This window comes from Oenanthe melanoleuca, chromosome 19 (genome assembly GCF_029582105.1).
Source record: "Oenanthe melanoleuca isolate GR-GAL-2019-014 chromosome 19, OMel1.0, whole genome shotgun sequence".
Lineage (NCBI taxonomy): Eukaryota > Metazoa > Chordata > Aves > Passeriformes > Muscicapidae > Oenanthe > Oenanthe melanoleuca.
Window position 1 is genome coordinate 7,393,429 of NC_079352.1, and position 12,627 is coordinate 7,406,055.

Sequence of the window (12,627 nt, forward strand, 5' to 3'; positions counted from 1 at the left end):
GATCTGGGCAGGTCATTTTCCAAAAGAAAAAACTATGGAGGCAATTTTCACAGCTGGAACTCCCATCTCACCTGAAGCCAACACAGCAATCCAGCTCCTGCCTCACCCTGTGTGGATTCAGCTGGCAGAGATGGTTTTGTCTTGTTATGTCAGACATGCTGCTTCCAAAAGCCTCTGGCTGTTTCTGGAGGAGGGCACTCCTGGATCCAAAGTTCTCTGCTTCTCACATTTCCACAAGAAGAACTGCACACTGCCAGCATCTTAGCAATCAGTGGGTTTTATTACATCACTCATTCCTGTATCACACATGAATATATCCCAACTACTGCAGGATCCAGCCTCCATTCCACGTGTCATTGCACTTCACAGCATTTCCCCATCTTCACAAAGTGTAAAGCAAGTTAGTCAGAGCACAGGAGCTGAATATCTGCAGTAATTCAGTCACACAGGTAGGACAGAGAGCTGGCAGGTAGCTACAACCACACTGCTCAGTTCCAAAGTCCAAAAGTGCCCTGAAACCCATCACACAGCAAAAGTGCTGTATGTGCACCTAGAGCCAAAGTCAGCATCCCAGGCAGTGCCCAGCCTCCCAGCAGGGGAGATGGCAATATGCTGTTACATGGAGCCATGCCATGTTTCTGGAAGTCTCCACACCCACACCTGCCTGCACCTCTGCCCCTTTCACAGGAACCACTGGGGGAGAGGCTCAGCCCAGACTCACAAGATACAGCAGCATCTCAAGTGCCACAGAGTGCCCTGCCACCAGAGACAAGCTCAGCTCCCAGCTGGAAGTCTGGAAACCATTTCATATTTATGCATTCCCAGCATGTCCTTCAGCCTAGCCTTACTTCTAGCCTTGAAGCAAACAGCCTTGCCCTCCATGGGATCAGCCTGACAGACCCATCACTGGGAGCTGGAGAAGCCCAGCCAACTTGCATTCTTCCTGCACCCTGTGCCCCATGTACACAAGGAGAGGCTGCCACACCACTGACCTGAGCAGCACAGCAGCTGCTGCTGAGAGCACCTGAGGGCACAGAAGAAGCCCTGACAGGCTCTCCTCCAACCATCTTCTCTCACTAAATTTCTGAAGACTGAAAGTATAAATGTTCAAAACTCACTTCCTTGCATCTCTAACACAAACAAGTCATCAAGAAATGCTCCCAAAGGGTGGGAACCACCAAGGCTCTGCTTGTCCCTGACTGAGAAGGGAGGGCAGGGGACTAAGCAGACCCACATGCTGAAGGGTGTAAATAAAGACATTTTTGGTGATGTTTATTCTGGCAGTATTAGAGGGAGGAGACAAAAAATCCAGAAGCCATCCTCACAGAAAATGTCAACACTTTCCCAAGTTTAATGATCTTGATTTTTTTTTTCTTTCTCAAAGTCCATATGAAAATGCAGCAGGGGAAAAAATACTCAGGACAGCTGAGGGAACAGAGGAAAAGGAAGTCTCCACAGAGACATCCAGTATTCTGAAAGCATGTCAAAGATATCAGTTAAATCACTATGGCCTCATTTTACAAGCAAAGAGGCTGAGAAAGGGCAATGAATTAAGAATTTATAAAGATGGACAGATAAAGGTTCAGGCAATCTTCAAGGAAAAAAATTGAAGGATGGCTTTTTTAGAGATTTGATGAAGTCACTTTAATAATTTATCTCACTACAAATTAAGAGACTGATAATCAAATGTGATGCCCTTCAGAAATTAAGGGCATGTCTACACTGAAGGCCAGTCAGTACATCCCTCTCTCCCCTACACATTCTCAGGAGCTCCAGAGAGTTATTTTAAATCCCTCACTGAACAGCAGCATATAACAAAACCCTGGAATGCTGTACAACAGTGGTCTTCAGGGAGCACATATTAACTTCCACATGGTATGGAAAAGAGGTCTTGGGTTATCTGTGCCATCCCTCCCTTCCCAGGCCATTCATTCCCTACCTGTCTACATTCCTGCCTGCCCAGGCCAAGCCTAAGCAGGCACCAAGTGCATGGAGGCATCAAATGCATCTCAGTGGGGTGCTGTGGAACTGCCTGAAAGCCTCCAGCACTGGTGCCTGGGGGTGCTTTGGTCTTGCACTGAGCCTAGGTATTACATTCTGTCAGGGATTTTACAGTGCAAGATCAAATGCCTTGGTCCCATCTGGGTTTCCAAGAGCCAACTGGAACAGTCTGCTCTGCCCATTCCTTATGACACTGACAAAACAGGCAAAGGGAAAATCAGTAGTAAAATTTCTCTCTTCCTATGATGTACTTATTGCAGAAGAAAGACAAAGGAAACCCTGAGGTAACTACTGTGTTCAAGCCAGAGAAAGCAATTTTAACAACAGTTTTCTGAAGGCTGTTTGATTTTGAAGTTCACAGCCATCAAAATATGTATTTTCTGGACTATTTCCACTCCCTTTGACTTTCACATCATAACTGGGAGCTTCAGCATAACTTGGGAGTTACACAGAACAGCTCAGTTCAGGAGGGCAAGCTGGTCCCTAGGAAAGGGATGACAAAAAAAGGTAATGAAATTATGTATTCAGAACCTGGAACTTCCTGCCCTGAATCTGTCAGTGAGTAACTGAAAAATTGGCACAGGTTCAAGATCTCTCCAAAGCCAAGACAGCAATTTTGTAACATACAAAAAGAAAACATAAATATATCTAACAAGGAAAGCAAACACCAAAATGTACCTACAGTGACAACTGAGAGAGCTGAAATATCAAATGAGATATCTGACTGAGAGATCAAATTGAGAGATGCTGGAGAGAGTAAAAAGGAGTGTGTGGGCCCTAGTGGACCCAGGGATCCCTCACCAAAACTGGGTGAGAGCTTCTTATGTGGAATGGGAACTGGACCTGTCAGGCTCTGCAGTGACTTCACTGTTATTTGGGACAGCCTCACAACAATCAGCAGAGATGACCGTGGGACAGAGATCACTGTCCAACACACGGGGATGTTCTGGAGCAAGTAAAGAGACAGTCAGACTGTCCATGCACAAAAGGGTCTCTGAGATGTCTCAGGAGCCCCAAGTTTGATTCTTGGCTCAGCTACCAGCCAAGGAGTGTCACCTGTAAAACAGGATGAACTGCTTTAGCAAACCAAATCCATTATGTCTTGGGTTTCTGCAAAATACCTTCTCCATGACATCAACAACTCACTGCTTTGAAGTTCCTTTGTAAAGCACTTTGAGAACAACTGATAAAGAACAAAGCTCTCCAAGAGGAAGATATTTCTGCCAAATGTTCCAGCATCCCAGGTGAGCTCTGTCACTTACAACATGAAGCAAATCTATTTCCTTATACCATGAACACAACTGAGCCATCCAGATCCCCAGTCAGAACACACTTGAACAACTGCAGCAAGATTCTGCTTTCTATAAAGTAACTATATAGGATTTGGGAGGCCAAAACTGTGCCAGAAGTGTTTTTCTGCTTCCTCACCTTTGCAGTGCAGGGCTGTGAGTGACACTTTCTGCCCAGGTGACCCAGCAGCACAAGCCAAGAGCACCAACAGCAAGCAGGGCTCTCACACAAACAAATCAGCTCCAAAGTACCCCATGGGACACTGAGACCTGCCTCACTGACAGCAAGGAGAGGGCAAACATGGATCCCTCATGGCCATGATCTATGTTTTATAAGCACATTAAACAATTTGGGAACAAATAAGGTCAAGTTAGCTTATATAAGCAGAAGGGCCACTGCCTTGCAGCAGCTAGAGCTGCTATTTCAGGAATCTGTCTCTTCACTTAATGTTCCTGGCCGTTGATTCTCCCTCATCTGCCTCTCAGCTTTGCCTGCATAATTCAGTGATATCCAAGACTGCACTTGTCTCACATTGCTTCTTCCCCAGCTCCAGCTATCACTGCCTAACCCATCCCAGATTTCCCTGCTGAGGATGCTCCTCACCAAGGGATCTCAGCTGGTATGCAGTGCAGTCCCTGAGGGAAGACAGGAAAAGCAGGTGGACACCAGCAGATAGTATCTTGTCCTCTCTGACAGCCTTTAGCCTGCCAGGACAATCCTGCACCAGGGGAGCTACAGCCTCCCAGCTGCACTGTGTGGACACAGAGTGTGGCAAAGCCTTCAGGTGACAGTCTCCTTGGGAGCAACAGCACTGCAATCACTGCTGGAATCACAAAGCACATCAGTTAAAGAGCTGCAAACCTCTCCCGGGGTCAAAGAAAGGTACAAAATTCTCAATTGCCATTTTTTCCTCTTAAAACAGCTCTTTGTGAGAGACAGTGGCAGGAATGGCCAATGACAAATACAGACATTTCAAGCAGAGGCAGGGCAATAAATATCATCATTTTGCACAGCATCCCATGGCTTTCAGTCCAGTTCTCATAGGTAAGCACCCACATCTGCCAGCACCTACTCATATACTCACCTCTAAAATCACAGCTGACCTAGAATGGCCCATGGAAACATGTCTCAGAAGAAAAGGGATGAGGCTGAGCTGCAGAAGAAACTCAGAGTTCTGCAAACATCCTCCCAGTCTCCAGCTAAGCAGGAGCTTGTGAGGACAGCAGCAACACAGAGGGCTGTTATTTAGTCCAAGCACTTCCCAAAAAAACTCACCCCATAACTTCAACATCAGGCCTGGAACTTCTACCCAACCTGTCAGAAGCTGACAGCTTCTCTGTCAGCCAGGCACACAATTTCCACCTGGAGATTCAGGGCTAATAAACTGTTCAGCAAGCTACTTCAGTGGTGGAATAGTCTCTGACAAATACATACTTTCTACAGATTCTAAATTTGCTCAATTCCCAGCCTCTGACTTCTACTACAAGAGTTTTTTTTACCATCTTTAAAAAAGATCAGTGACACTGTGAATACAGTTTTATTACACCATAGAGCCACTACAAGTATTTACAGCTCCTACTCAGAGAAGTGAGCATTTCTGCACCACCAAAAAGATACAGAATTCCTTTTGCAGCTTTAGAAAGTCTTTCAGCACAAGTGCCAGCCTTTGGCTGTGAATCAAAACCATCAGGTGGAATATAAAGTCCTTGACCCCTTGTCACTAGATCAATATTTAATGTGCAGCTGCCCCAGCCCCACAGAGCCACACCAGCTGGGTTAAGTACCTGGGGGAAGCAGGAGGAAGGGAGATAAAACTCCCACATGTATGAACAACAACAGCAGTCTGCAAAAATGTTATCTCACGATTTTTTCAGGCCAAAAAGAGAACCAGCAGCTATATGCCACTGCCACTTAACAGTATGGGAGGCCTCCTGCCCACAGGGTAAACCTTGGACAACCCAAACAAACTGACAGTATTTCTCAGGAATTTTTCTTTAAACACACATGACCACAGAAATGAGAGGCACTGAGGAAACTTTAATAGCAAAGCTCATTATAATCTTGGATGGGTTGCAAGTTGCTAAACTCTCCCTGACAAGAACAACATAAAGGCATTGTAAATGTTTATGGTTTCCCAGTGAATCACTGAGGTCTGCATGTGTTCAGCTGCTAGAGAGAAACATGGAAATGACCAGGTTGGGAGGAGTGGCATGTTTTATGTAGCTGAGAAACAAAACCATACCTAACTCCACCCATTGGATTCCTGATGTAATCTTTAAATAAGAAGCATTTAATGAAACTGAGGATCCAGAATTACAAACAACATCTTTAAATTCCTTATTTTGAACCTGCTTAGATTTTGTCCCTCCTTGACAAAAAAGAAAGAAACAGAAAGAAACAGATCTAATTGTCCTGTTTCAATACAACAAATTATAGAATGGCCTAAATTACCATGCAGCACCTGAGTAAGTAATGAAAGCTACCCTTAGAAAGAGGTCATTATTACAGTTACATAGAAACTCCAAGACTGGAATCTCCCATGTCATCAAGTTTAGTCACCACATCACAACATTAATTTGGCTGCTTGGTTCCCCCCACAACAATCCACAAGAATAAAAATGAATGGCATTTGTTTCTTCAACCTCCTGTCCCACAGACCATCTCCCATGTAACAGCTGCCCCCAAACACTGTCCTCAGGCACAATTTGCACTTGCCACTGACTCAGGAGCCCTGCAATTTCTGCCACTGTTTCTTCTGTACAAATTATTTTCTAATGTATTTTAAGGTTTCCCCGATGGACAGTATTAGCAAGGCAGTCTGGTCCAGAAGGCCTGCAATGCACCAGGAGTCAAAAGTCCAGTGCACCTCAGCTCTACTTTTGTGTTCATTCCAATACAGAACTTGCATGACATGTCCTGAAATTATTGTTCTCAACACCATACCATTCTTTTTGGTTTTCCCTTTTTTTTTTTTTTTTTTTTTAACCTTAAATTGATCTGTATTCCCTAAAATTCAAGCTCTATCTCTTGGATCAGCCTCACTGAGCTGCACCAGGAACATCACAGTGGTGTTACAAGAGTTCTGCCAGCCTGGTAGGCACTATACAAATGAAAGCAGCACCCATGAGGTGTCACCTGTACTTCAAACATGTTGGAGTTGTTACCTCTGTCACTTGGCTGATGCTTCTGGTGATCAGTTCCTCCCACTCCTCCTCTGTAACGAAGAACTTCAGTTCCTGAAGTAGGAGAACTCTGTGGAGAAGCAAACAGGCCATGGCCTGAAAGAGAAAGGGGAGAGAAGAACATGAAACTCTCCAGGGAAGGTGTCAGCAGTGTAAATACCCTGCTGGAGCAAACAGCTCCACACACCATCTGGGAGGCCAGCTCACCAAGGCTGCATATCCTCATCAAACCAGTGTATCACAGACTGACTTGGGCTGGAAGGGACTCTAAAGGTCACCTCATTCCAACCCCCTGCCAGGGCCCAGAACAGGGACAGGGACACCTTCCACTGTCCCAGTTGCTCCAAGCCCTGCCCAGCCTGGCCTTGGACACTCCCATGGATGGGACAGCCACTGGGCAGCTGTGCCAGGGTCTCCCCACCCTCACAGGGAAGAATTTCTTCCTAACATCCAACCTAAACCTGCCCTCCTTTAGCAAAAGGCTCTGTTTGAGAGCATTCTTTAGGTTGTTACAGAGTCACCCTCCCAGCAGACAGGGTGGTGGGTTTTGACTGAATGCACATACATAAAAGAGAAGGTCAAAGGAGAGTGGAGGGATCATTACAGTTCTAGATTTAGGCACCAATATCCAAAACAGGCTTTAGCAGTAGCTCCAAGGGCATCACTGCCTGAATTTCCCAAGTTTTCAGGCAGCACCTTCAAGTGACTGCACCTTTACTGTGCCTGACCAAAGCAATAGGCACAAATAATTTCAAAAAGAAGCTGGCAGGACAGCAAATGCTTCATTTCAAAGGAATACTAGATGGGAGCTGCTGTTCAGAGCAGCACTTGGCCTCACCCTGGAGTCAAACTTGCTCATTAAGCCTCTACATTAACACAGCAATGAAAAGAATGGCCACTAGAAAACCAGCAGTAATCTGCAATCTTCTTACACATCATTTTCTATTCCAGAATTTCTATGTTTAGGCTTTCTTAGGTACGAGAGAAAAATGCAGCATTAGTCAAAGGCAAAATAGAGAAATGCACAAAATACAGTAATGAGGATTAGTACAAATAGCTTAGAGGATTTAAGGGGGAATTTTTTGTAGCAGCACGGAGTTAGTGAGCAAATTCTACTCATATAAAGAAAATGTTGCCTCTAGCTGCCATCACACAGACCAAAATTGAATGCAGTTACAAATATCAAAAATCACAAGGGTTTACAAGAGCTAATCTCATCCAGAGAAAGCAATGGATGCTGTTCTTTAACCACATATCACAGGAAACAAATGAGCAAAGTTTGTAAAGCTCCTTAGGAAAGACATGATTGAGATTAAAAGTCTGAGACCTCAAGGATAAAAGCAACTTGGTGATACCCAACCTGGCTTCCAGGGACCCCTTGGGTCAAACAGCAACCTGAAAAACATGGAGCAGTAGGCTAAGAACTTCTCTTGGGTCCTTTCTAGGGAGCTATTTACTGAATAATTCAAAGTGAGCAAAGAGAAGAAATCCCTGGCACTCCTGAGAGCAGTACAAGCAGCCAGAGTCGTAGGCAGTCAAACAGAACAGGCCACAAGCTCAAGGAGGTCTGTGTTCCTGCACAACACATCCCAGGCTTCTGGGGCACATGGGATACTGGAGCACAGGCTGCTCCTGGAGAATACCAGCACTTGTATCTGTTTCACAGCAGATAATGTCACACATCCTTGCAAACTCACCTCCAGTTTGCACCAGTATGGCTAGTGAAGAGAATTACCCAAACAGAAAGAGCTTTCATTACACACAGAAATTGTGGTCTTTACTGGAAGGTGAAAATGCAGCAGGGAACCAATGAGACCATGTCAGAAGGTTTCTGCTCATTCAATGAGAGAGAGCACCCAAACAGCATCTTCAAGGCAGGCTTACATACTCCTTGTAATTATGGGGAGGCTGTGTCTTACAGAACAAATTATGGCATGTCTGCATGGTTCCACCAAATGCAGTGGAAAGTCACCCCAGTGCAATTACAAAGAGAACATGACCCTCCAAGTCTGTAATTCACTCTGAAAGGTCCAGGCAGGGTCACAGACCTCCAGGCACAGCTGTTCTCTGACAATTACAAACACATTTACACTGCAGTGGGTGTGAAGCAGAGAGAAGGCTCTGTGAAGGTATTCTGGGGTATCTCAGGTTAACTCCAGAGGCACCAGTGACAAGGGCTGGCTAAGGAACTGCTCCAGCCAGCAGTGGGCAGGAGCACTGCAAGTTAATGAGGAAGAGAACTGGAAGGAAATCAAAGCTGTCCAGTGGAATGGGGGTCTGGAGACCTGAGACTCATGTAGTGCACTGAGAACAGCCCCTGAATGGGACCTGCTCCTCAGCAGGCACTAAAATTGAAAAGTATTTTAAAAGAAAGGAGAAAAAAAAAAGGTAAACCATTGAGCATTCCCTTCTGTGTGACATAAATAAGGAATTCAGAACACCCAATCATCTGAGGATCCTGGCTGTGCTAGGACTCTTCAGTAATTCTGTCACACCCAGAGCTTTCACACCTCCAGCCTGTGCATTAGATTCCAGTAAAGTGAAAATATGTTTTGAGTTTCACATAATTAAAACACTGCTATTGCTCTACTCAACATTATTCTTTTTCCTGAGTGTTTTTTAAACCAATGATAATTTAATACTAAGCACAAACAACTTTTCTCATTTGAAACAACAAAAATAAAATATTTATTTGTTGGTTGAAATAAAATTTGGCTTAAAAACATCTCAGTCAGAGAGTAAACATGATACTAATAACTACAGGGTCATGAGTACCATGCTATGCTGTAGTTTAAGGTTATCATATTCATCCCAGAGTCAATGACTTCTCTGTTCCTAGAGCTGTTATTAACATAAACCTTTGTGTGGCCTATTCTTCACAGCAAACTGAACAGTTCAACAGCAAAAGTTAAACCACAGAGAGAGGGACTGACATCAGTGGACTCAGCCAAAAACATCAGGAGCAGAACCAAAACTGAAATCAAGTTCTTCAATCCTGCTCCAAGGGTAAACCAAATAAAAAACAATTCTCAATCCTCCTGCTGATGAATGACACCTCAGCAAATTCAAACCAAACCAGGAGGGGCACCAAGTTTCCTTCAGAAGAACCATCACACATCACAAACAGCATCCATAAGCACATGAAGAAGGATCCTGAATGCCATCAGAAGATTTCTTAACAGGCAAATGTACCCAGAGAAAACAACCCAGCACCAGAAGCACAAAGCTGAATCCCCTTGGAAAGCAGCAGTCCTCAGCAATGGCTTTTCAGCCACAATTCATCTGTCAGGGCTGAGAAACATCAAACCACTGGCTGGAGAGCATGGAATAGCTCCCCATAGAATAGTCCTTGACAAGAATTGCAAAAAGGATTTTGAAGACTCAAAGAGCAGTAACTTTCAGGACCTTCAGGAGCTTCACCAGGCAAAAAAAGCTTTGCTTTATCACCTAATATAAGGGGGCCTAAGAGTATGAGCCCTTGGCATAAGTAAGGAGAGACCCAAAGTCAGTCAGATCCTCAGATGCCATTTCCTTGAGATGGCAGAGAAACGGCTCTGCTGTTGCATTTCATTTTCCTTGTTTTATCTTCTCAAATCCATGGACATAATGCAGCTGGGAGCAGACATTGTTAGAAGTGTGACATCCATGAACATGGGAGTGAACATTCATCCCCCCACACCTGCTTTAGAGGGCTAGTCAGATACCACAGGCCACTTTCTTGCCCATCTCCAACATCCCACTTTTTGGGAATGCAAACACTCAAAGTTTTTAATGAAAATAGCCTAAAAAAAGAAAATGAGACTGCTCAGAGGATTTTTGAAGCCATCTCCTGGAAAGAGGATCTTCCCATCCATCCCCAGCCACTACTGGAAACACTGGAACACCACCAAATGGTAGCAGCAGTACTAGAAATCCAAAAAGATCTTATCAGAAATGGAGAATAGTCACAAAATTTACTTATGCTCAGATCTGTGATGCAGAGGTTTCATCAAGACTTGAAATAAAAACCACACACACAGCACCTTAGGAGGAGCCAAGCCACCCCAGCTAGTTCAAATCTTTTGCATCAATATTTTCAACCCTTGCCATTTCTCACAGCTCATCATTTACCCTTAATATATTCATGATGTGTCTTGTACACATGACCAGCTGCATGTTTTACCATCAAATCACAGAGCAGCAGCAATTTGAAGTTTGGAGAGTACTTCCACAAAATCCAGCACAGACCTGGAGCTCAACCACTTGACAACCCAGTTCTCTCTGTCCCTCCTGCCCTCCCCAGCCACACTGGCATTTTGGAATGTCTTACAAGCATTTGGCAATTTTGGAGGCTGGCAGAACAATACTGTCCCCAAGAATATCACAGAAGATTCTCTGCATTTTCTCAGTGCCAAATCAAGCCTGCTGTGTTCCTGACAGCCAAGACAGAGAGAGCCAAGTAGTATCAACACTTCACAAATGGACAAAAATATCAGAAGACTCAAGAGTCCCAGCTACCAAACTCCAGTCCAGTTCAGAAAAGGGGGTTGTCATCCCCCCATATGCACAGTCTCTGAAATGAGAATGTGTGAGAATAGTTACAAGCAGTTGACAGCCAGATTAGAGTTTTTTCTAAAGGGAGCTGTATGCTGCAGAGTATCCTGTGTACTGGAAGCCTAATCAAAACATTTTATCCTTAATGTCACTTTTTAAAAAGACCATAAAATAGTAAAAGCAATAAAATAGTAAAAAAATAAAATACAAGGGAAGTCTATTCAAGCAAGCACAGTAGATAAACATACAGACTCCCCCATACATCTGTCAAGCATAAAACTAAATAAGGCAGAAAGGTTCATTATGAGTCCATGTGGGAGCAGAGAACAAATAATAACTAAGGGCAGTGCTGACCCTAAGATTTTCTGTGGCTTTGTTAATTTCTCTCTTATCTATAAAAATTACACAAAACACCACGTGCAAATGGTTGTGATTTCTTTCTGAAACAGGCAATGTGCTCACTGCAGTAACCAGGATGTGCTGGTAATTCCCAGGTGTGCTCACCCACCTCAGTCAGACACTAAAAAGGACTGTGAGTGGAGTTTGCTACAACCCAACTTTATTCTGCACACAAAGGACATGACATCTGGCCTGACCTTTAAATATGGTAATGGATTAAAGCCCTGCCAATCCAGCCACTGTTTTCCTATTGAAAGCAGGTATCTAGCACAAGTAGGTCAGAAGTTGCTTTCCCCAGTCACCAGCCAGGTGAGCTGGATGGAAGGGAACAGATCAAGATGTTTTCAATCACTGCAGTTGTGTAAGAGAAAAAGAACAAAACAAATAAGCCTCTGCAATACTGTAGAGATTCTGTTTGCAATCCTGAAGAGATGAAGGCATGACCTAAATTCAGAGTTGTTTTTCCAAAGAAAAGCACTCTGTTAATAGAAGGACACTTGTTTCTGATGCAAAAATAAACACTTTCCAGTCTCAGGTGGTTTAGGATACTGGCTGGAGGTGGCTTGGCAAACAAGTGAAAAAAACTGCTACCCAAAATCAATAGCCACCACTGCCACCATCAGAGAAGCAGGAACCTTAAGATGTGCCTGTACTGTGACACACCAAACCCCAACTCAGTTTTCTCCCAGCTCTTCTGCTGGGTGATCCCAAAGCAGTTTGCAGGCTACAGCTGAGTAACCCTTCCAAATTCCCTGATAGCCATTTCCAGCTTTCAGGGAAGAGGCAGCAAGTTTGTCTGGCTTGCAGTGTGGCAAGAGCATCTTATTTTCTTTATATATGTGTGTGTATATTTTTATTTCTTTAAATATATATATATATAAAGAAAGCATTTTACCTGGAAAATTACAGATTTGTGCAAGTCAAATACATTTTTAGAAGTGAAGAAGCATCAGGAGTTTCAGTAGTATCAATATTCCACTGCTCTTGGACATCCAGGAGACAAAAATATAGAGCTGGTATCACACCAGAGGACACTGGTATTTCTGAGCACTGATGTCTCCCTTCTGGCACAGAGCCTGCCCTGCCAGCACATCTGAATCAGGGCCAGCACACAGCATAAACCAGCAGCTCTCAGTGTGTAATCCTCAGCATTAAGACTATTCCACAGCAACAGGGATATGGCAAAAAATAATTGCACTTCTAGAAATTCTCTCCTCCCAAG

At 44.1% G+C, this 12,627-nt stretch overlaps 1 protein-coding gene across 1 annotated transcript in view; it reads right to left on the reverse strand.

The window, feature by feature from the left end:
- The window catches only part of MYBBP1A (MYB binding protein 1a), a 52,606-nt gene that overhangs the window by 6,258 nt on the left and 33,721 nt on the right, over positions 1 to 12,627 (reverse strand). The window contains exon 24 of the mRNA XM_056506787.1: positions 6,456 to 6,569. Within this exon, the coding sequence (XP_056362762.1) occupies positions 6,456 to 6,569 (114 nt within the window). The remainder of the gene's footprint in view (positions 1 to 6,455; positions 6,570 to 12,627) is intronic.